At 43.2% G+C, this 24,558-nt stretch overlaps 1 protein-coding gene and 1 non-coding gene across 2 annotated transcripts in view; both read right to left on the bottom strand.

Annotated features, from left to right (window-relative positions):
- LOC145407011 (uncharacterized) overlaps positions 1–24,558 on the bottom strand; it is a 186,090-nt gene that overhangs the window by 36,172 nt on the left and 125,360 nt on the right. Inside the window, exons 11-14 of the mRNA XM_080278025.1 lie at positions 22,113–22,208; positions 19,465–19,555; positions 3,620–3,730; positions 2,976–3,118 (exon numbers count right to left, since the gene is read on the bottom strand). Coding sequence (XP_080134151.1) covers positions 2,976–3,118; positions 3,620–3,730; positions 19,465–19,555; positions 22,113–22,208 — 441 coding nt within the window. The remainder of the gene's footprint in view (positions 1–2,975; positions 3,119–3,619; positions 3,731–19,464; positions 19,556–22,112; positions 22,209–24,558) is intronic.
- Positions 8,640–8,758, bottom strand: LOC145407355 (5S ribosomal RNA). The gene has a single exon (XR_013898716.1). It is a non-coding gene; the product is annotated as a 5S ribosomal RNA (ribosomal RNA).

Below are 24,558 nucleotides of genomic sequence, written 5' to 3'. Positions count from 1 at the left end.
TCAAACAGTACTGTACTATCTCAATATTAACCACTTCAGCATGATGGTATCTTTAATAATTTATTGTTGATAATGCCAGATTCTCATTCAGTACGGGGGGGGGGGGGGGGATTTTCTGTCATGAGACTGTCACAACCAATCTCCATCAACCCCTTCAGCTCAATTATACTTTTTATTTTTGTTGTCTTTGGATTATTTTGTTCAGCTCTGGGTACATTTATTGCTGGAGCAAAATTATGTTCAAACACAAGGCTGTATTGTACCTAATGCTACTTGAAAAAAATACTCATCGTAACCCACTCTCCACTCCAGAAAAAAATGAAGGGGGACTGATCCAGAAATCAGTAAGTGCCCACTGTTCCATCCCATAGGCTATACCATTCTCTGCTCCATCCCATAGGCTATACAATTCTCTGCTCCATCCCATAGGCTATACAATTCTCTGCTCCATCCCATAGGCTATGCCATTCTTTGCTCCATCCCACAGGTTACATCACTCTCTGCTCCATCCCATAGACTATACAATTCTCTGCTCCATCCCACTGGCTATACCATTCTCTGCTCCATCCCACTGGCTATACCATTCTCTGCTCCATCCCACTGGCTACACCATTCTCTGCTCCATCCCATAGGCTACATTATTCTCTGCTCCATCCCACTGGCTATACCATTCTCTGCTCCATCCCATAGGCTACATTATTCTCTGCTCCATCCCATAGGCTATATTATTCTCTGCTCCATCCCACTGGCTATACCATTCTCTGCTCCATCCCATAGGCTACATTATTCTCTGCTCCATCCCATAGGCTATATTATTCTCTGCTCCATCCCATAGGCTATATTATTCTCTGCTCCATCCCATAGGCTACATTATTCTCTGCTCCATCCCATAGGCTATATTATTCTCTGCTCCATCCCATAGGCTACATTATTCTCTGCTCCATCCCATAGGCTACATTATTCTCTGCTCCATCCCATAGGCTATATTATTCTCTGCTCCATCCCATAGGCTATATTATTCTCTGCTCCATCCCATAGGCTATATTATTCTCTGCTCCATCCCATAGGCTATATTATTCTCTGCTCCATCCCATAGGCTATATTATTCTTTGCTCCATCCCATAGGCTACATTATTCTCTGCTCCATCCCATAGGCTATATTATTCTCTGCTCCATCCCATAGGCTATATTATTCTCTGCTCCATCCCATAGGCTATACCATTCTCTGCTCCATCCCATACGTTATACCATTCTCTGCTCCATCCCATACGCTATACCATTCTCTGCTCCATCCCATACGCTATATCATTCTCTGCTCCATCCCACAGGCTATACCATTCTCTGCTCCATCCCCCAGGTTATACCAATCTCTCTTCTTTCCAGACTACAAAACATTCTACATCATTCACGAGATTATATCATTTTCTGATCAACCCAAAAGGATAAGCCATTCACAAACCATCCATGCATTAAATTTTTCAGCTACATCTCACAGACTGTACCATTTACTCACCATCCCAGGGTTCTTAACCCCTAAAGTACTAATAGGATCGATCAATCCTTTACCAGAATTTGGCTTGATGCCGAATACGATCAACAAAGAAGCCTTTGTAAAAAACTGCAGTCACTAGGCTTCGGCCTGACTGTAACGTGTATCAATGCAAACCAATGAGAACTAAGTCCTGAGTAGTGAGTGGGGAGGATCCGGGCCCCTACCTATGGTGGGGGGGGGTGACTCCCCCACCACCCTCTTGCCACCTTCCTCTGCCCCAATACCTTTGTTCCCTCTCCCCCTCCCTCACCTCTGACTGCCTTCTGCTCCCTCCCTCCCCCTCTCCCACCATCCTCCATCATGCCACCGTGGTTCCCCCCCCTCCCTGTCTCCCTGGGGAGGGTTATTTCCCCCCACCCACCCTCCACACCCCTGTACTCCCTCTCTGTCTTTCCTCTTTGTCTTTTGGTGTCTGTCTCCCACCTCTATACCCCTGTACCACCCCTCCAGGCCTCTCCCCACCCCCTGTAGTATGCCGTCTGCTTACCCCTCCCCCTCCACCTAGAGTATTATATGTCATTATTACTATTCATGTCACGTGTTTTCATTCAATACCAGATTATTGTTTGTGTAACATACATAGAATGTATGTTTTTTATTCTGACAGCTACACAGCTATGAGGGAAGGGGGTGGGGGGAGGGAAGGTGGGGAGGAAGAAGTGTTAGGGGGGAAGGGTGTTGGGAGTGAGGAACACTGACATAAGTTTATTTTGCATGCTATAATTTGGGGGGGGGGGGGGAGCTGGAAAATTCTGAAGGGGTGTAGGGGAGGAGGAGGAGGGGTAGCTTTAGCTTTTTTTTCCTCTTGAAATTCTTACAGGTACTTGATTTGACAGCTCAAACGGGAGGGGAGGGGGGGAAAGGGTGAGGGAAGAGGGTGCTGGAATGTGTGAGTTACAGCAACAATTTTTTTTTTTTTTTTTTTTTTTTTTTTTTGACAGCTACACAGCTATGAGGGAAGGGGATGGGGGGAAGAAAAATGGGGAGGTGAGAAGTGTTGGGGGCGGAAGGGTGTTGGGAGTGAGTAAGGAACACCGACATAATTACTGTTTGAAGAAACAAAAATAAGCTGGAATATTCTGAAGGCTGGGGGTAGGGGGGAGGAAGAGAGAGGGGGGTGATGGGAGTGGGTGAGGAAGGTCATGGGAGGGGAGGAATAAGGGAGGAATGGGGTGGAGGTGCATAGAAAACTGGAATGCCCCAACTGGAAGGGTAACTTTTTTCAACTTTGATGGGTTATAGCTCATGAACCAGTTGGTCTAAAATGCTCTGGTTTGCAGCATAAGGTGTATAAATTCAAGCTCTAAACCTTGGCCATAAAACTTTTTATTTCTGTAAGAGTCGAAAAATCAGCTCCGTATACAGGTTTTCAGGGAAGTTCAGTCAATCGAATCGCGTATCCTAGGGATTAAAATATACTTACCTGTATTTTGTTGAGATGACTGATAATGTTGTTGTAGTGTGAGAGAGAACGGAAGTGATTCTCAGTCTGGCGTGCACTGACCAGCCTCTCGTCAGGGCAAACCTCACAACGGTAGTGGGATTTCTGAGAGATGAAATTCAGACCTGTGGGGTACCATTTTGCAGATAAGTACTGTACACTCAAAAAAAAAAAAAAAAAAAAAAAAAAAAAAGAGGAGGAGGAGGAGGTTCTTCTTCCTCCAACCCCAAGCTCATCTGATACATGAACTTAGTCAACTGCAGGATGAACTTGCCCTCCTCCTCCTGAAGCTTACCATTCTCCTTTCTGAGCATAAGGATGGAGCTGGGGGATGTTTATATAGCTAGTCATGAAGCAGCCCAATTATATCAGTGCCACTGCATGAAGGCATCCCTTTTCTGCACCCAACAGAATAGTGAAATCCGAAAGTGATGATGCAATCTTATAACATGCACTCTATTTTTTTATGTTGTTTAGGCATAACCTCTGTTAGAGGAATTTTGTTGAAGCATGTAGCATTTAGTGAATCAATACCCTTCCTGATGTCAACCAATGACCCTTGGGTGGAATGTGGAAACAATTATTTTATCAATTAGCTAGTTCCCAGGCCAAGATATAGCACTCACCTTGGGGGACAGATGGATCGTAAGGCATGAGTGTCTCTGGTGAGGTTACAGCTGAGTGTTGGCTCTTGAGGCGAAGCTGCTTTAATGTTCTTGCAAAAATCTTCCCTTCCTCTGACAGTGCATGGGGGGGTGGGGAGGGGAGAAAGGCAGAATTATTAGTTTTACCCTTTACACTCTGACGACGTAAAATTGCTCTCTCCATTTTAACACCTTGGCAGCGTATAGCATTCCAGAATGCCGATTGGTAGACAGCATCGTACATTCCGAAAGAACTGCATGAAATATTGAGAACTTTTTGGTCATTTTTGGCAACTACAGCATACTTCTGCTTGAAGAGAGAAACCTGTATTTTACACAGGAAAAACCATCCAATCTATTACCACTATGCCGGGAATTGAACCTGGGACTCTCAGGTGAAAGCCAGGCAGCATACCACTACACCACGACCAGGTAAAAGTTATCTCACATTGTCACAATCTTGTAATCAATGTCCCTCCGTCCCCACTGTGGGCCCGAAGAGGATAACCCCTGGCACTCGGGCAAGTAAATGCTCTTAATCTATCCCAAGCACTTACGACAAGTCAGAATGAAGAAAGAAACCTGTACTTTACACAGGAAAAACCAATGTGGTGGTGGTGGTGGTGGTAGTGGGAAGAGGGGGAAGGGGCACCAGCTGACAGTGTAAGCAGGCCATTACTTGCCATAAATTTAGCTGTGTTGAATCATGACCATTCGTTTTACCAACAGTCAACAAAAAGACAATGTTTGGTTTATTCTAGGTGGGGTGAGTATGCATTTATGTGGTCTGACAGTGGAATGAGGGGGAGGGGGGGGATGGCTGGACACAAGAGCAGGTTTCTGAGATTTTCCTGCACACTTTTATTTTTCTGCATTTATTGGGCAGGGTCAAAGTTCATCTTTCCATGCAAAACATCCATCCATCATCCAATCCTACGTTGCCCCATAAGAAGCGTTGCAGCCTGGGGCTAGGCAAGTTGGTCCTGACATTTAAGATGAAAGTGACCAGCCTCACTCATCCCTGAGTGGCATTACATGAGCAACAACCCCAACCATCCCTTGGAAAGAAACTTTCACCGGCTCAATCCAACCGGAGCGCAGCAATTACCCACTAAATCACCAGGCGCCATAATTTGGTTATATGGTTACCACCCAGTGTAGTAAATGGTTTCCTGGTGTAGAGGAAACCATATGGCTTGTCACTCAGTGTAGAGTCACCCACAGGCAGAAGGAAGAGGAAAGAATGAAGGAATGAAAGACAGAAAAGGGAGTGTAAAGTCACCCGCAGGCAGAAGGGCGAGGAAAGAATGAAGGAAAGAAAGGCAGAAGAGGAGGGAAGGAAAGAAGGGAGGAGAGGAAAAGACAGACACCCTGGAGCAACACTAAATTCACTGAGTGGATGGTGAGTGCCCCCACCTACTGTATTTGGTCAATCCACTGCTTCATATTATGCTTGTATTAATAAAACAGTTTGCAGAGCCCTATCAAAATATGAAGCCTGTTTTATGCATTAGTGCCAAAAGTTCCCTGGTTTGTCTGAAGCTAATATGAAAGAGAGCTTATTTATTGGACTTGATATTAATAAACTGATTTCTGATCCAGCATTTGATGATGCAATGAACGACCTGGAATGAGAGGCTTGGGTATTATTCAAAGAAGTAATTTATATGTTTTTAGGGAAAAATAAGTACCTAAATCTCAAAGGAATGGTGAAAAATTAGTTAGCCAAAGTTATGGAGTTAGGGTGCAACACGAGTCCCAAAGTTCACTTTTTGGATTCGCATTTGGAAATTTCCCCGAAAATCTTGGAGCAGTGAATGAAGAACAGGGTGAAAGATTCCATCAGGATATCAAGGACTTGGAAAGAAGATACCAGGGACATTGGGATGTCAGTATGATACTGGAATACTGCTGGATGATTCATAGGGACGCACCAGAAAAAGTGTACAAACAACTGGCCACCAAACAAAGTTTTGGAGCGAGGGGGGGGGGAGAAGAGAGAGAGAGAGAAATTACAAAGACTAGAGAAGTGAAATACAAGTCATGGATTATATAGCGTTACCCTTCCCTAGGGTAGGAGGGGATGGCTGGATGATGGTGATGATGATGATGTTTCCTTTATGTATAAATTAAAAAAAAAAATAATAGTGACTAAATATTTTCATTTTCAATTAATTTAGAACAATGTTGTATAGATCGATTGAAATTATAAATTGCTATGTTTTAACTAAATTTCTTTTTAAGTTTGTATTAAAATGTGATGTGATGGAAACATTCTAAATGTATTTTTTTATTGTGTTCATAAGTGGAAAAAAAAAAAAAAAAAAAAAAAAAAATTAACCCGCCCCATGCCAATGCCGTTTTAAAACAGTCTCATGAAATTCCATGGTCAGTGCCAGTGCAGTTTTAAAACGGTCTCAATGTCAAAAATTCATTGTGACCACAAATTTCAAGCTACACACGCAAAAACTGGTGTGCTTGTAGGGCAACCCTTCCTCTATCTGCCCTCAGGTGGCCTGGCCCATAATACCCATGCTCTCCCACCTCACGCTCGCTCTGCCTCACTGCTTAAGTGCGTCATACAGTGCAGTGATGTCTCGCCGAGGTCTCTCTGATGAGGAGATTCAGGACCTCCTGAGGGTCCCCTACACTGGGGAAAGCAATGTGGAGGATGATGAAAAGCAGGATAAGGACTACATCCAGCCTGAGGAGGAAAGTAGTAGTGATGACGAAATTCACTCACCTAGAAAATCCAGATATGTGGGCTACACGAGGGCAACACGTGGTAGGAGGCCACCTGCACGTCGTCGTCTTGCACGTCATGATGATGAGGAGAAGGGGGAGGAGGAAGGTAGTCCAGCAGTTCAGGGGTGGAAAGTGTGAGGAAGAAGCAGGGCAGATTCGGGAAAGTTCCATTGTTGGGGGAGAGTGACTCATCTCACCCGCGCTCTCCCTTGCCCCCATGTGACCCAGCTCAGCCCAGCACCTCATGTGAAACTCTTCCCCAAGCTTCCCCACGGCCCGAGGAACACAGAAGCGATGATGATGATGATGAGGAGGAGGAAACGACGTGGGAGTGGGAGGACAGTAGTGACTTTGTCCCCCACATTCACCCATTCACCCACGAGAATGAGGCCGGGTGTACTGTCCCAGAACTCCACCATAGCTCAAGTAGGCCGGACTTTTTTGGAACTTTTGGAACTATTTCCCAGTTGACTTTGTTTTGAAGATTATGGCCGTGACAAACGCCTTTGCTGCATTTGAGCGTGGGGGAACAACACAGACACCACACAGCCGATTATTCGAACCTGACGTAACCCTGAGTGAAATGTACATGTTCCTAGCACTTGTGCTTCTGCTGGGGATATTGAAAAAGAATCAGCTTCCCTCATACTGGACTGGATCCAGTAATGGTGACACCATATTTGGCAAGGTGATGGGAAGGAATTGATTTCAATACATCCTGAGCCGCCTACATTTTTTTGACACCCTTGACCCTGCTAACGTTAACAACACGGACAGACTGAGGAGGATACGTCTGGTTTTTGATCACCTTCGAAAGAAATTCCGTACCTCCTCTCCATACCGAGACACCGTCATTGACGAGAGTCTTGTGCTATGGAGAGGTAATATCGCTTTCCGTCAGTATATCCCCAGCAAAAGACACAGGTTTGGCTTCAAAATCTTTGTGATATGCAACTGTAAGACTGGGTATGTGCAGGACATAGTCCTGTACACAAGTGTTCAGACAGACATCACAGAAGACAGAAGCTTGGGACTCTCAAGGGCTGTGGTAAAAACGATGATCGAGGAATACCTTCATCGTGGGCACGTCCTGTACCTCGATAATTGGTACACAAACCCCCTTCTCGCCAGGTACCTTCATCTGCAGGAAACTGGTCTGTGCGGCACTGTAAAGAAGAACCGTCGGCACATGGTGAAGATGGGGAGGAAGCTTCAGAAAAACGAGGTTGTTTTTTACATGGCGAACAATATCCTCGCAACAGCATGGCACCACAACCACGAAGTATTCCTCCTCTTGTCTGTTCATCAGCCCCTTGTACACCGCGCAGACATTATAGATTACAGGGCAGAAGGGCGGCGCCAAGTCTGGAAACCAGAACCCGTCTTGGCGTCAATGTGAACATGCGACAGGTGGATCAATTGGACGCCATGATTTCCAGGGTTGACTTTGCCAGGCCCACGATGAAGTGGTATAAGAAATTATTCTTCCACTTCCTCGACATCACTGTCCTCAGTGCTCATTATCTCCACGCACATACCACTGGCATCCAGGAGACCTTCGAGGGCTATATTCCTGAGCTGGTGGGGGAACATGGGGAAGATAGAAGTGCTGCTCGCCACCGCCACACCGCTGCCAAACCTCTCCGCCTCACCGCTAGGCACTTCTCCAGAATCATCCCTCCAAGTGCAACATGTCAAAATCCCCAGTGGAGGTGTCACATGTGTGCAAACAGCACTGTAAGGCCACATACTCAGCAGAAGGATTCAAGGTATATGTGTCCTGAGTGTAATGTAGGACTGCGCATATATCCATACTTTGAGGAGTACCACACTCTCGCTTACTACTGAGTAACAATAGTGTGGTTATCACGAGCGATGAAAAGACGCTCAGAAAGTGTTGTAAGTGCGGAAAAAGACGCTCGGAAAGTGTTTTAAGTAATGCATACAGTGAAGGCATGTTGTAAATATTTTCTCCTAAGTGCAAGGACTGAATGTAGTGGAGTAAAGTTTTACATATGTTCTCGTACATGTAAGACAATGTACAGTATTCACTTTGAGCTGCTCAAAAATACTCTTGTAATGTCTGTGTATACTGAAGGCATGTTGTAAATAATTTATTGTAAGTGAAAGGGCTGTACATTGTGAAGTCATCATTGCCAGACGCCATGTATCCCAAACGGGGTGGCCAACGGCTTAGAGTTAATTGTTTTACAGGGAGGGGCACTAATCCTCCACTAACCCCACTGACACGTAGGGATGCCAACAGCATCTGGTGTTCCCAGGCGGTCACCCATCCAAGTACTAACCAGACCCAACGTTGCTTAACTTCGCTGATCGACCGGGAAGCGGTGTACTCAACATGGTATGGCCGTCAAGTTGTGAATATTTTCTCGTAACTAAGACAATGCATTCACAGTGATACGTATAGTGTTGCAGGAGTAAGTGATATTTTTGCAAAAAAGATGCATTCTTTATGAAATAATAAGACAAAAAAAATTTTGTGAGTGTGAAGTTGACAGAAAAGTGTAAAGACCATTCCTCTACCTTCCCTGAGTCACGTTGGCGAGAATACCTGTTTACCTTGCATAGAAAACGGGTTTTCTCTTACCTCCATTGGGGGTTCCCCGTATGCTCACACCTGCGGGTGGGCAGAGGGACTATGAAAAACGCACTTCTGGCCTCCGGTGAGTTTTTTTTTATAGTCATATTTGTTTTTTTCATATCAAAATCTATCATTTCAGGGAAAAAAAAAAAAAAAAAAAAAAAAAAAAAAAAAAAAAAGGGGGGGGCCAGCACAGGGGTGACACATGAGGATAGAAGTGGCCAGCATGCAGCAGGTTAAAACAATTTTTAATTACAGTGGAAGCTCGATTATCCAGGCTCGGATTATCCAGCTTTCGGTATATCCGGGCCGTGACCGAATGGTTCAGTGATGCAGTAGTACACAGAATTATCCGTACGATAGCTCCGGTTTAAACAGGAAGCATCTAGTTGCTTGGGAGTGAGGCATGGGTAAACCATAGAGAGTCTGCTCACCCTGCCCCCACCCACACCTCCTGTTCACAACTCGATCAGAAGGGTGGTAGGATGGAGTTTGGTGAGGCAACTGATACACCTGACCTAGCCTAACCTTGCTTAACTACTTAATAATTTAACCTAACCTGGGCTGCAGTTGGGAAATTGGGAAACTAAATCCACTTTGGTGTACAATGAGTTTCTTCAGTTATGCCCGAAACAATCATAGGTACGGCTTAAAGAACGTGATAATAAAAGAGAAAATCTTTCACCAAGAAAAAGTAATTTACTACCCTCAAAATAGAAATGCACAGAAAACAAATTGGAGGAATATGAAGTGAATTGGTGAAGTCTTTGGGCTGTATGCTTAGAGGAAAAGTAATGGGTTTCCCAATTTAAGGGAACGAAATGGAACAAGAATGTCTGCTTTAAAAAAAAAAAAAAAAAAAAAAAAAAAATTACTCGCATTCTCGCAAGTTAGCATTCAGTTCTGCAGTCTTCGTTAGATATCGCGCTTCCCAACACATTTTGGACCGACAGAGCATAGTTATTTCTTCCTCTTACATTTAGTTCATTCTTTTGTTCGTTCTTAAGTGTACTTTATGTGTGAAAGAGAGTATTAATACAAACAATAATGCATTCCATTAACCCCATCATAGCTGCAAGCCTCGAACAATGCTCTACTGTACTGGTGTCAGGGATGTTGGGTTTGAGAGAGCTATAAAAAACTGCGAACAATTATGGGAAGAGAACGGTCACTGGTATGTTTACACGACCCTCCTCTACCAACTCAGTCAGGCGGCCTGCCACTTCATCTCAGATGTTTTCGCCGATATGTTTAAATGCTAATGTAACATGCACCCTAATTATGAGTAAGTTTCTTCCATTATGCCAGAAACAATCGTAGGTAAGGCTTAAGGAACGTTATGATAATAAGAGGAAATCCTAGCGAAAGGTAATCTACCACCCACAAAATAGGCAGAAAAATACAGAAAACAAACTAGAGCAATATGAATTGAATTGATAAGGTTATTAGGCTGTATGCTTGGACGAAAATTTATGAGTTAACAATCATAGGGGACGAAATGGAACAAAAATGTTTACTAATAAAAAATATTTTCATCTCACGTGTTCTCATAAGGTGGCATTCAGTTCCACAGTCTTTGTTCGATGTCATTTCCCAACACATTTTGGACTGACAGAGCATCCAGTTATTTCTGCTCCTTACAGTTAAGTGTACATCTATTGCACATTCTTTTGTTCGTTCGTGTATGTGTGAAAGAGAGAGTATTGATTCAAATAATAACCCCTTCCATTAACCCCTTCATGGCTGCCAGCCTTGAACAATGCTTTACTGTACCGGTGTCAGTGACACTGTGTTGGGGAGAGCCATAAAAACTGCCAACAATTATGGGAAGGGAACGAAGATCACCACTATGTTTACACGACCCTACTCTACCATCCCAAACAGCCAGGCGGTCCTTTCAGCCCAAATGTTTTCGCTGATATGTTTAAATGCTAAAGTAACAGGCACTCTCATTTTGTGTAAATGCTAATGTAACATGCCCCTTAATTTCATGAATCATAGCAAATTACAAGATGAGTTTAGGGAGGAGGGGAAAAAACCAGGTGTACCAGACGAGTCTTTTCACATCTATAAGAAAAAGAAACTGACTTTATAACCTTGAAAAAATGGTTCCAAGGTCTACCACGGGAGCACAAAAATTTCTGAACTCACGAACATTGAGGGGGGGGGTAAACATACGCTTTGCTGTAAGCAGTAAAAGCACCTTACCAAATCAGTTCATCCTGATGGTCTGTTATATTTTTCTGATTTCTGGGTTGGTAAATAAACATTTCTTGTTTAATCTGTTTCCCTTCTGTTTTTAGCTGTTCTGGTGTGATGACTCTGATTCATTAACGTAATGGCAGAAGACACTGTTCTAATCTAAGTGTTTAAACCTGACCTAACCTAGCTTAACCGCACCTAATAATTTAACCTAACCTAATCTTCAGTTGGGAAGTTGGGAAACGAAGTCCACATTTCGGTACGATGAGTTTCGTCCATTGTGCTGGAAACAGTCGTAGGTACAGCTTTAGAACGTGACAATAATAACAGGGAGGAAATCTTTCAGTAAGAAAACGTAATTTACCAAACTGAATATAGTCTGAAAAATACTGAAACAAGCTGGAGGAATATACATTGAACTGGAAAGGTCTTTCTGGTACTTAAAGTGTACATTTACCGGTAAATAAATCAGGATAAAAGTATAGTACTTGTGTGTTGTTTCCGCCAGATTAATCGTGCTTTCGGACTAATCGGGCACCCCTTAACACCATATAGCCCGGATAATCGGGCTATCTCTGTACTTTAATTTTGCAGACCTGTATAATTTTTTACAATATCAAACTCAATCCTGCATCATCTTTGAACATACTTGTGGTTTCATTTTCTCGAGATTTACCTTGGAAAGATCAAATTACCGTATTTCGCGGCATGTAAGACGCAGCATTGTGAAAGACGCACCCTAATTCTGGCAGGGCAGTTCTGTGAAAAAAAAGTTTGCCCCAACCAAGACTGCAGTAAGGTTTCTTGATAAGAGCCATTACCACACAGATACACACTCACCTTTCAGAATCTATTCATTAATGATCATCAACCTTTGGTTTCTTTTTTTTTTATATACAAAGAATGGTACAGGAAGAGAAAACAATGCCCCTTCTTGACAAAACGTAACTGATATGAGCCACTATCACTCAGATACACATTCACCTTTCAGAATCTATTCAGTACTGCTCATCATCCTTTAGTTTCTTCTTTTATGTACAAAGAATTATACAGGAAAAGAGAAAAGAAAACAAAACCCCGTCTTAACAATACGTGACTTCAAACCACGAGGCCATCTCAACTTTGTTGATAAATATGTACCGGTATCAGTAAACTGATATAAACACTGTTTTTAATATTTTATGAATTTAAAACCACAAATGAAGTCAAGAAACTCTATTCTTTCATTCACTGACGAAAACATGAAGTACAATGAATGTTCACATCAGTTCATTTATCCTAAAAGAACCCCGTCATATTCCACACCTGTTACGGAATTTCCTCAAATTGCCTTGACTCAAGCACAATATCAGACTACTACCATCATTAATCATGCACTCTAACTAACCTGTAATTACCTCCACAAATAATATAAAAAGGTAGCACTTGTAAATACACAAATTACAATGTTTCACAACCAAAGTTCAATATAGCAAGGCTGCTTGGGAACAGGATAGACAGCTGTTTTTACTCTCTTCTCTCAGTATCACTCCTTCACTGTCAGCTATGTTTGCCTTGCAGCATCAACAATTAAAAATGCATGCTTCACTGATCATAATTTACTATAAACATTCATTTCAAAACATACTAAGTATGGTGAAAACATCCATTGTTACACCTTAGTAACACTGCTGCCTCCCAGTCGCTAGACAGCAGTCTCTACCCCTTCCTCTCAGTATCACTTCCTCACTGTCTGCGATGTTTTCCTTGCAGCATCAACAGTTAAAAATACGTTCTTCACTGATCACAATTTACTAAAAACAGACATTCATCTCAAAACATGTCGAGAATGGTGAAACTATCCCTTAGCAACACTGCTGCATACCAAGCGCTAGACAACTGTCTCTACCCTCTTCTCCCAGTATCACTCCCTTATTGTCAGCTGTTTTCCTTGCAGCATCAACAATTAAAAATGCATATTTCTCTTATCAGAATTTGCTAAAAACAGACATCCATCTCAAAACATTCGAGTACTGTGAAAACATCCATTTGTGGTCTTAACACTGCTGCCTCCTAGTCACTATGGTACACGCACACATGTACACACCACATCCAACATTCGCTCGCCTCTGAAACATTTACATCAGTCAGTTTTGGAGTACCCAGTGGCTTTATTATATGCCAAACACGTCAAAATGTATTTGGTTGTTCAATATAAATATCATCACTTAAGGACATGAAACATCTCAAACAATTTATTCATCCAAACATCGTCAGTGCAAGACTAAAGATGTACAGCACCATTGATCCTAAATTTTCCTTGGTTGCATCTGTCATGATCACCTAAAACTTATATTCACTTCATATTACTGACATGGTGAAAATTTCACTCGTCTTCAAATCCTGAGAATTCATCACTACTTTCCCCAAGTCCTGAAGCATCACTGGAAGTCATCACCACGGTCATCATCACTGTTTCACTGTCACTCTCATACAGTAAATGGTCCTCAGTACCACCCACTGAATTGCTTATACCACACTTCATACGACTTTAACTTGGCACTCGTTTTAACTCAGGACAGGCGATATTCAGACTTGGGGCATTTGATACAGCCCACATTAACCTCCTCAGTACATGTTTCCTGAACTGAATAAAATCATATGGCGAGCATGAATAAACTACTGTACCCTATAAAATACATTCCTGGGCTGAAGGGATTATAATAAGCGGATTATCAGTTCCCTAGCCTGACTCTTCCCACACCTACTTCCTTAACTACACCCACACCAAACTCTCACCCACACCTTAGGATTCTGGTCGTTTCGGCCGTAACGTCCAAAATGGCAAACGACTTTACAACCTAACCTAACCTAACCAATTTGGACGTTACGGCCTAAATGATCGCCATTGCCGATTATGAGAGCTTTGCTTAGGCAGCAGAGATGCAGAGAGTGAACGTTGTCATATCATTCTGATCGCTTCGTCTGCTAAGAATACAGCAGAAATGGCGGACTCTGATATGAATGCCCGTCAGGCACGCTATTTCAGATATTGTATCAGTTATGCTACTCAGTGAATTTTATCCTATTTTCATAACAAAATAGTGTAATTGGGTGTGCCCTGAGTTGCATAGACATTGCTGAAGTACTTCACTTGGCTGAAAAAGTGAAGCTGTAACATCAGGCAGTAATGTTTAACGTTACAACTGTTTTTCCTGTTTTTCGCTATTGGTATAATAAGACTGTTCACTTTTATGATACTCTTGTCAGGCATGAAACAAAATGTCACTAAGAGAAGCCAACCATATGAGGGTGATTGAATTTCCATATGCGACAAAAATCAATTCTGATAACTTGTCAGGTTCGCTTGCCAGCATCTCTCCAGTATGACTGCTTTGCTAGTTAGTAAGTGGATGGCAAGCAAAGTGGTTATGATTGCCTTTCAGAAGGTTAGCAGACAGTTCACCAGTGAGCATGCTAGCTTGCTAGAGTAGGGTGTACGCTAGACGCTAACCTGCTAAGTTGCTAAACCGCTAAACCCCTTGACGGTATTGGCCAGTTGAGCTGAAAACAAACAGTGAATGCTTTGTATTCTTGATCTTGCGTGTTTCAATATCTGCTGCATATATACACTCACAAAATGCCACAAAAGTAACTGACCTAATTAGGGTTACTGAATTTCCATACGTGACGAAAGTCTGTTTTGATGACTTGGCAGTTTCACTAGCTAGCATCTCTCCAGTATGATTGCTTTGCTAGTTAGTAAGTGGATGGCAAGCAAAGTGGTTATGATTGCCTTTCAGAAGGTTAGCAGAGTTCACCAGTGAGCATGTTAGCTTGCTAGAGGAGGGTGTACGCTAGACGCTAACCTGCTAAGTTGCTAAACCGCTAAACCCCTTGACGGTATTGGCCAGTTGAGCTGAAAACAAACAGTGAATGCTTCGTGTTCTTGAACTTGCGTGTTTTAATATCTGCTGCATATATTACACTCACAAAATGTCACAGAAGTAACTGAGCTACTTAGGGTTACTGCATTTCCATACGTGACGAAAGTCTGTTTTGATGACTTGGCAGTTTCACTAGCCAGCATCTCTCCAGTATGATTGCTTTGCTAGTTAGTGAATGGATGGCAAGCAAAGTGGTCATGATTGCCTTTCAGAAGGTTAGCAGACAGTTCACCAGTGATCATTTATGTTAGCTTGCTGGAATAGTGTGGATGCTAAACTGCTAAACCGCTAAATATCTTCACAATGTTAGCCAGTTGAGCTGTAAACAAACCCGCGAAAGTTTTGTGTGTTTCTGATCTCGAGTGTTTCTTTAATCTGCTGCATATACACACTAGTGTATATTATTTTTAAAAATCAAATCAAATCTGCATACTGTAGAAAACTCCTGTGGTTGCTAAGCAGTGAGATGATCATCTTTATGAGTTTCTTCTCAATGGAGCCAAACTAGCCTGCCTCAGTCTAGCGTGCAGGACGCATGGGGATATTTTAATGTAACTTTGAGACAAAAAAGTGCGTCTTACATGCCGCGAAATACGGTACCTCTCTTTTAAAATCTGCTGCCAGGAGATCAGGTATGCTAAGCCAACTCCGTGCCTTCTTTACCCTTGTACAGATGTTGACTTTATACACGGGTTTTATTCGCCCGAATCGGGCACCCCTTAACACCATATAGCCCGGATAATCGGGCTATCTCTGTACTTTAATTTTGCAGACCTGTATAATTTTTTACAATATCAAACTCAATCCTGCATCATCTTTGAACATACTTGTGGTTTCATTTTCTCGAGATTTACCTTGGAAAGATCAAATTACCTCTTTTAAAATCTGCTGCCAGGAGATCAGGTATGCTAAGCCAACTCCGTGCCTTCTTTACCCTTGTACAGATGTTGACTTTATACACGGGTTTTATTCGCCCGTGTAGAGTACAACTCTCGTGTGGGAAGGCTCCCCAAATATGGCTCTTCTCAACATGGTGGAGTCAAAGGCTTTTCGTCTCATAACTCTCCTCCTCTTACTGGCTCCCTTCAACCTCTGCCTCTTCACAGCACTGTTGCATCTTTATCTCATTTCTACTGCTACTTCAATGGTCACTACTCTGAACTGTTTGCTTGCACCCTTCCACCACTACAGCAGGCACACAGCACCCATCTAGCAACAAACTCTCGTCCCTTTTCAGTCCAACTCTTTAATGCAACAGTTAACCATTACTCCTAGTCCTTCATGTATGCAACAGATCAGCTTTGGTACTGCCTATGACCTCCAGTCTTTCAAACACAGTGTGTCCAGGCATTTCAAAATGAACAAATCTTGAATCTGTCTTATCTTGTTTTTGTTTTTTCTTGGTAGGAACAATCTTGTGGCCTTCTGGCCTTTGGTTCCTTTTATCTTGCATTTACACTCAATGACAAGCCAATGGTTTCCTGTAAACAAGGAAACCATTTACTACACTGGGTGGTAACCTTATAACCAAATTATGGTGCCTGATGGTTCAGCTGGTAATTATGGTGCTCCAATTGGATTGAGCCTGTGTAGGTTTATATCCAAGGGGTGGTTGGGGTTTATTGCTCATGTAATGCCACTCAGGGATGAGTGAGGCTGATCATTCTCATATTAAAAGTCAGGACCAACTTGCCTAGCCCCGAGTTCCAACGCTCCTCTATGGGGCGACATACGATGGGGGGAGCACTAGGGACAATCATCTGGTTCCATCTATGCTGTTGTTCCCTCCAGTCATATCCCAGCTAATGCAAGGAACAATTTACAGTTCCTATACTATCATGGTGTGCAATGCTCTTCAGTATGATCATGACCCATACCACCTACTCACTAACACCATGAAATCAGTTCTAAATATGATATTTTTGGCATACATACTGCAGAAGTATTACGGCTCAAGTAGTGCTGCTAAAGAACTGTTAAGTTTCTCTCTTCTAATGTGTGGTTTGTATCATACAAATCCTCACCACACATTCTTTATTAACATCATCACCATCATCATCTGGAACTCCTTTCCCACCCTGTGGCAGGGTGAAAAGTAGCAACATCCAGACAGTCCAAGTCTGCCCAATCCAATGGGCCACGCTTCCATTCACTCATCACTCAAGCCCCCGGAATCCTGGCTCTATCTGATACACCAAAAACTTTCACCATGTTCTGTAGCTTCACATGAACGTATCTGATACAGTCAATCCGAACGCTGTCACGTTAAAATGAGGAGCCAAATCCCTGATCATGGACTTCTCACAAAATTCACCCAGACAGCTCGATCTCGTCAGTCCCCTAGTCTCACCGACTTCCAAACCTCTCTTCCTCACACACTATCTATCTATCTATCTATTGCCAGACGCCTCAATCCCGTTTGGGGTGGCCACAAACAAATCGCCTCCAAGTCGCCCTGTCCCCCGCCATTTAAACTCCCCTGCTCCCAACTCACACCCCCCTCTCTCATATACACACTCATTCACCATAACCCTCCACCTTCTTCTTGGCCTACCTTGCCTCCTCCCTCCTTCAGATTTGCTTAGCTATACTTCTTCACCACTCTGTTGTTATCCATTCTCTCCGCATGACCATACCATCTCAGTATACTCTCTTCGTTTCTGGTGTCCACAGATTTCCTCACACCATATCTTTCATGAATCACATTATTTTGCATCCTATCCACTCTCTGTACTCCACATACATTCTTCAGTTGTCCCATCTCCACTGCTCTCGCTCTTGACTTTTCATTTTCATGCCACACCATAGTCTCACATTCATATGCTAAAGTTGGCACTAACACTCCATGTAGGCCTTGTGCAGCTGCAATACTCAAGCCTCTGTTTCTTATCAAGGCCTTCATAGCACCAGCTACTTTCCTTCCTTCCTTGTGTCACTCTACTTTCTACTTCTTTTGCACATTTTCCTCTTTTCTATCACTGTACCCAGGTATCTGAACTCTCTCACCAATTCCAGTCTCTCTCCATTCACTGTAACATCACACTGGAAGTCACCTCTCTTGATAACCATCACTTAACTCTTTTCTACATATACACTGATGGCACGATGCTCACAGACATCAACAAAACACTGCACTAGTCTACCAAGCTCTTGCCTGGTTTTTGGAAGTAGCACTGCATCATCAGCATACAAATTTGAGATATTCCATCCATCACCATTCATTACCAACGCCATCCCTCTCTCCATTATTCGTGTTATTATTTCTCTCATCACCCCAACCACATATACACTGAACAACCATGGGGACATAGCACAACCTTGTTGCTAGCCCACACTGATCGTGAACCATTCACTTAGATGCCCATTTACCCTTGCACATACCTCACACCTTCATAAAAACCCTTGACAGCACCTAGCAGCTTACCATCTACTGTGCATGCACAAAACCTTCCACAATCCTTCTCTGTCTATGCTGTCTGATGCCTTTTCAAGATCCATAAATGCCATAAACACCTTATAGTCCTTCTCAAAAGTCTTCTCCACTATCTGTCTCACTGCAAAAATCTGATCCACACATCCTTTGCCACTCCTAAAGCCACCCTGTTCATCACTCACTATGACTAATAATATCACTCTTACTTTCTCTATAATAACTCTTCCATACACCTTCCCTACAACACTCAATAAACTTATGCCACAATAATTCTGGCACTCACATCGCTCACCTTTATTTTTGTACAGGGGTACAATTAGAGCCTTTTCCACTCTGCTGGCAGTTTCACACATCCATGCCTTCTTACATATCTCCAACAAGCACTTCATTCCTCTCTCTCCACTACACTTAATCATCTCTGCATTCACCTCATCAAACCCAGCTGCTTTCTCATTTTTCAGCCACTTCACAGCATTTTTCACCTCTGCAAGTGTCATGTTTCCTGGCACTGCTTTCCTTCTCTGCACACCCCTAAAACCAACCATGTTTACAGTCACTCTGCTCTCTCTCTTCCCATTCATCAGACTTTCAAAATGTTCTTTCCATCTGGTCCTTACTTCATCCCTATGGGTTAATAATCTACCACTTACATTCTTCACACTTTCACATTTCTTTCCACTGTCACTTCAACATTCCCGCACCTCTTTCTAGAATAACTTCCTATTTTCAGAGTGATTTCCATTTCCATTCATTTTTCTTCCTAGAACATCGTTTACCTCCTCCTTTTTCCTCTTCATTGATTCTTTAGCTTACTTAAAATACAGAAACAAATAAAAATTAAAAAGTACCCAAAAATTAATTCATAACTGCTAGTTGGAAAAAAAAAAGCCTATACTACGAAAAATGCCCTAAGCCATACCACTGTCCTGCACTCTGTTCTCTTTTTCTTCCTCCTCCTCTTCCTCGTCACCATCATTCTTTTGCTTCTGCTCCTTCTCCCACTCATTCTGCTGGGGCAGCCAAAAGATCATCAACATTAATAATAATACAGTATTACTTGCTCTCTGGACCCTTCCTTACCCCTTCCTTGAGTGGGAAAAAAGCTGAAATTATGATACTAAAGTACTGCCACATTTTCAACATCATCATCATTACCAGACTGCCCAATGAAATAAAGGATCTTTGTACTAAATGTGCCATGTGTTAGGGGTGTAATGTTGTACGGTAGTGAGACCTGGGCAGTCAAGGAAGAGGTCATTCGCTGGCTCAAACATACGGAAATGGCAATGATTAGGTGGATATGTGGTGTGTCCCTGACTGTGAGACCTAGGTGTTGCTAGGTTTATGATGCAAGAGTTAAGAGGAAGGATGGAACTGGCATGTATTGATGTTGTGATGAGGAAGGGTTGATAGAGATGGTTTGGCCACATGGAGAAGATTAGGGAAGACAACTGGGTGCAGAAAGTGAGAAGTATTAACGCTGGGGTTAGGGTTGCTAGATGCAGACCAAATGAGACCTGGGATGAGGTTACAGAGTGTGACTCCAAGGGACTGAACAGGGAGGCTGTCAGAGATTGAAAGTACTGCCACACTTTCAACATCACCTTCATTAATAGACTGCCCAAGGAAATAAAGGATCTTTGTACAAAATGTGCCATGTGTTAGGAGTGTAATGCTGTATGGTAGTAAGACCTGGGCTGTCAAGGAAGAGGTCATTCGATGGCTCAAACATATGGAAATGGCAATGATTAGGTGGATATGTGGTGTGTCCCTGACTGTGGGACAGAGGTGGCTAGGTTTATGATGGAAGGGTTGAGAGGAAGGATGGGACTGGCATGTATTGATGTTGTGATGAGGAGGGGTAGATAGAGATGCGTGTGGAGAGGATGAGGGAAGACAACTGGGTGCAGAATGTGAGAAGTGTTAACATTGGGGTTAGGGTTGCTTGAAGCAGACCAAATGAGACCTGGGACAAGGTTACAAAGTGTGACTCCAAAGGAAAGAATAGGAAGGCTGTCAGAGATTGAGCAACATGGAGAGCCGCAATTGGGTGACCAAGGATGATGCATGCATGTTAAAGCCTTTCTAAATATAATGAGTGAAACGAAATGATCCATTCACACCTGTTATGTCTTAACTAATAACCCCATACGACCAGTGCTGTCTGTTAAAGGTATAAATAATAAATACCCTCCTGTCTGCTTTCCTTTGTACTTTGTAACCAGGTTTTATCGGACAGGCTATATTATTTATTCACCATCCTGACTTTTTTCCCATCTTAAGATGGAGCGAGACAGGATCCAGAGACAAAGAAAGAGAAGTATAAGAGTGGGAAAACTATTAATAGCATGCTCAATGAAATGGGACAATCATTCATGCCCTTGAAATCCTGGCTCCACCTCACAAGTCTTATCATCAACTCATTATTATCATTATTATTATTATTATTTTCTCCTTTTCTTCTACTTTTGGTACTGGTGGGGATTTTTCTTAACAGATGCAACACACCTACCTGATAATCCATTCAACTATCAACCTCTGTTAATTCTTTATCAACCAAATACTTTATCCACCAAACTGATCTGTCAATTTCCTAGCCTATTCAACTTCCATACCTTTGTTTCTCACACTCCTTAACCCCAGAAGACAGGCATCTGCATATGCTGTCTAAGGGAACTAGAGCCAAAAGGATGAGTGTCTCCATATGTAGTCATGCCCCCCTATCCCCTACACCCACCCCACACATCCCCTACCACTACACACACACCACACCCCCCTACCACCACACACACACACCACTCCCCCCTACCACCACAAGCACACATCACTCCCCCACCCCAACCACTGCAACCTCATCCCCCCACCCTCATCCCCCACTGTCTCCCACAATCCCTCCCCCTCCCTCCCCCACCCCCCTACAACCCCTTCACCATCCTCCAACCCCTCAGCCTCCCACCACCCCCAACCCACTCACTGCCTACCCTCCCCCGCTTGCCAACCCTCCACATCCCCATACATCCCCACCCCCATCCCCCCACCACTTCCACACTCCCCTACACCACCCTACCCACCCCCACCCCCCACCACTCCCACATTCCCCTGCACCATCCTACCACCACCCTCCACACCCCTCTGTACCACCCCACCACCATCCTCCCACCCCCACCCCCCACCTACAAACCCCCCACCGTATCGCACCCGCCGATTATGCCAATCCTGAGTGTTCCGATGCCCGTCTTAAAGGGGTTAACCACATCCTCATCATCAGCCTTTCAAAATACTTTTTCCATCTGCTCTTACTTCACTTTCATTTCATTCACTATTTCAAGCCTTCAAAATTCTTTGTTCCATCCCACAGGAAATAACTCGGTTACCATTCAAGTCTTTAAAATGCAATACCATCCACTCATACTTTCGTCTTCCATCATGAAACTCTGGTTGTCAACAGTAACAAAAACTATTATCAGTGAAGAATGAAATACCAATTCACTCATCATCCGAGATTTCAAAGGTTTCACTTCCATCCCACAGGCAATATCGCCCACATGTGATGAGCAAAAGCCAAACCTTGATATGCTGAAGTGAGAGGCGATGTTCCTCAAGGTCAGCCCGGTTAAAGAAGGTAGTGTTACAGCACTCCACTCGTAGGTAGTTCCTTAGGGCCTGTCAAAAAAAGTTATGTAGTACATATAAAATAAAAATGACACCAAAGTTTCTCTTAAGGCATCACCATATCAGGGTTGGCTATGGTACAACTGATGTTTTCTATGGACTGAAAATTAAACCATGTGCCAAAACCTGCTAATTAATTCCCAACAGCAGCTGCAAGCTAGACCACCTGGTGGCAGACCTCTGAAACAGAGTTTGGCGAAGCTTCTAATTGATGGAGTGTGTGATGAAATGCTGAAGCATGGGGGAGAGACAGTAGAAGAACAGATGAGGAGGATGTGCAGACTGGCCTGGGAGGAAGGAAGAGTCCTGGAGGATTGGACGTCAGGTATAATTATTCCCCTGTACAAAAGAAAAGGGGAAAGCAAAGTGTGTGGTAATCATAGGGGCATTTGTCTTCTTTAGTGTAAAAGGAAAAATATATGGTAGGATACTTACTGACAGAGTTAGGGAAATAACAGAGGAATTAGTTGGAGAAGAACATTTTAGGAAGGGAAGAGGTTGTGTAGATCAGATATTCATTCTTAGATCTAGTGGAAAAGTTACTAGAGATGGGAAAGAAGTTGTATGCGGCCTTCATGGATATGGAGAAAACATATGACAGGGTGGACAGACAAGGATTGTGGAAAGTATTAAGAATATATGGAGTAAATGGGAAGTTGTTGAAGGCTGTGAAGACTATGTATGAGGGTGCCAAGGCTGCAGTGTGTGTGGATGGTAAACTGAGTTAATTTTTCTATTTGAAGGATGGATTGAAACAGGGATGTGTCATGTCTCCATGGTTGTTCACTCTGTATATGGATGGGGTTATAAAAGAGATACAAGGTAGGGCAGTGGATATTGGATGGCCCTAATGAGAGAGCAGTGTCTGGAAACTCCCTGTACTGTTGTCTGCAGATGTTAGTGTTGTTAAGTGAAGACAAGGGAGAGCTGCAAGGCTTGGTGGATTAGTTTGGGAGTGTGTGTAAGAAACGGAATCTAAAGGTGAACGTAGGGAAGAGTAAAGTTATGGTCTTCGAGAGAATTTAAATCAGTGAATGTACAGTGAGGTTGGATGGTGAGGAAATGGAAAATGTGAGTGTGTTTAACCCCTTACTCGCAGGGATGGTTGGACCACGCTGTACCCCTCCAGCAGGGATAGCAGCGCTACTTCCAGGTCAATGGACATATCACTTAGCTTTTTCCCTTGTTTTTTATGTATTTTTTAGTATGAGAATAGGTCATAACGGACATTTCAATGGGTAATGAACAGGGAAAATTAGCGACCAAGTGCATGTTGCCAGGTGATAAATTAGCTACTTCATGACCAATGGCAGTATCAATTAGCCTTCTCCCCTTTTTTTTTATATATTTTTTAGTATGAGAATAGGGCAAAGGGCACATTTTAATGGAAAAAACAAACGGAAAAAAATGCCTGGGAGTTGCGTGGCCATCCTGTAGCTAGGTGGGGGAGGGGGTAAGGGAGGGGAGGTGGGGAGATGAAGCAAACACAGAAAAATGGCTAAATTGGTAACACTGGATGCGAGTACTAGCGATATTAGCAGCGCTGCCTATAGCTACACACTGGCAGTACTGACTGATGATACAAGACTGCACTTGAAAGCCTGGGCAATTAAAAAATCCCTGGATCACGGAAGTGACACCCTGCGGTATGGTACTTGTGTAACAAGTGTCACGGTAATGACGGCCCACGGGTAAGGGGTTAAGTACATGAGTAGTGCGATGAGTATGGATGGAAGTTCAGAGGGTGAAGTGCCTGAAAGGGTACAACAAGGAAGAAAGGTTGCTGGTTCCCTGAAAGCAGTTATAAGAAACAGGGAAGTGAGCATGGAAGTAAAAAAGTTACTACATGGCAGTACAGTATTGTGATACCAACTCTAACATACGGAAGTGAAGCTTGAACCATGTTGGAGGGACAGAAGTGAAGAGTGAGAGCAGTGGAAATGAGTTATTTGAGAGGAGCATGTGGAGTCACATGAAGAGACTGACAAATGAGGAAGTGAAGGAGCACTGTTATGTGGAGGAAGCGTTAGGAGAAACACATTGAGTGTGGAGAGGATGGAGAGTGAGAGACTGATAAGGAGAGAGTATGTGAGTGAGGGGGAGGCCGAGGATGAGATGGAAGGATGGAGTGGAGTGGTATACGAGAGATGGGGGTGTGAGATGAGAGATGGGGGTGTGAGCTGGAAGCAGGGCAGTGAAATGGCACGGAACATGCCGCCATGGAGGCGATTTGTTTGTGGTCACCCCTTACGGGATTAAGGCGTCTGGCAATAGACAGACAGATAGATTTTTTCCAGACATATGTGATGATTTTCAGATTTTATTTTTGGGTTTAGGTGAG

Source organism: Coenobita brevimanus, chromosome 72, assembly GCF_032717465.1.
Source record: "Coenobita brevimanus isolate Jiangsu-jjx chromosome 72, ASM3271746v2, whole genome shotgun sequence".
NCBI lineage: Eukaryota > Metazoa > Arthropoda > Malacostraca > Decapoda > Coenobitidae > Coenobita > Coenobita brevimanus.
This window is presented reverse-complemented; position numbering and strand designations above follow the sequence as displayed.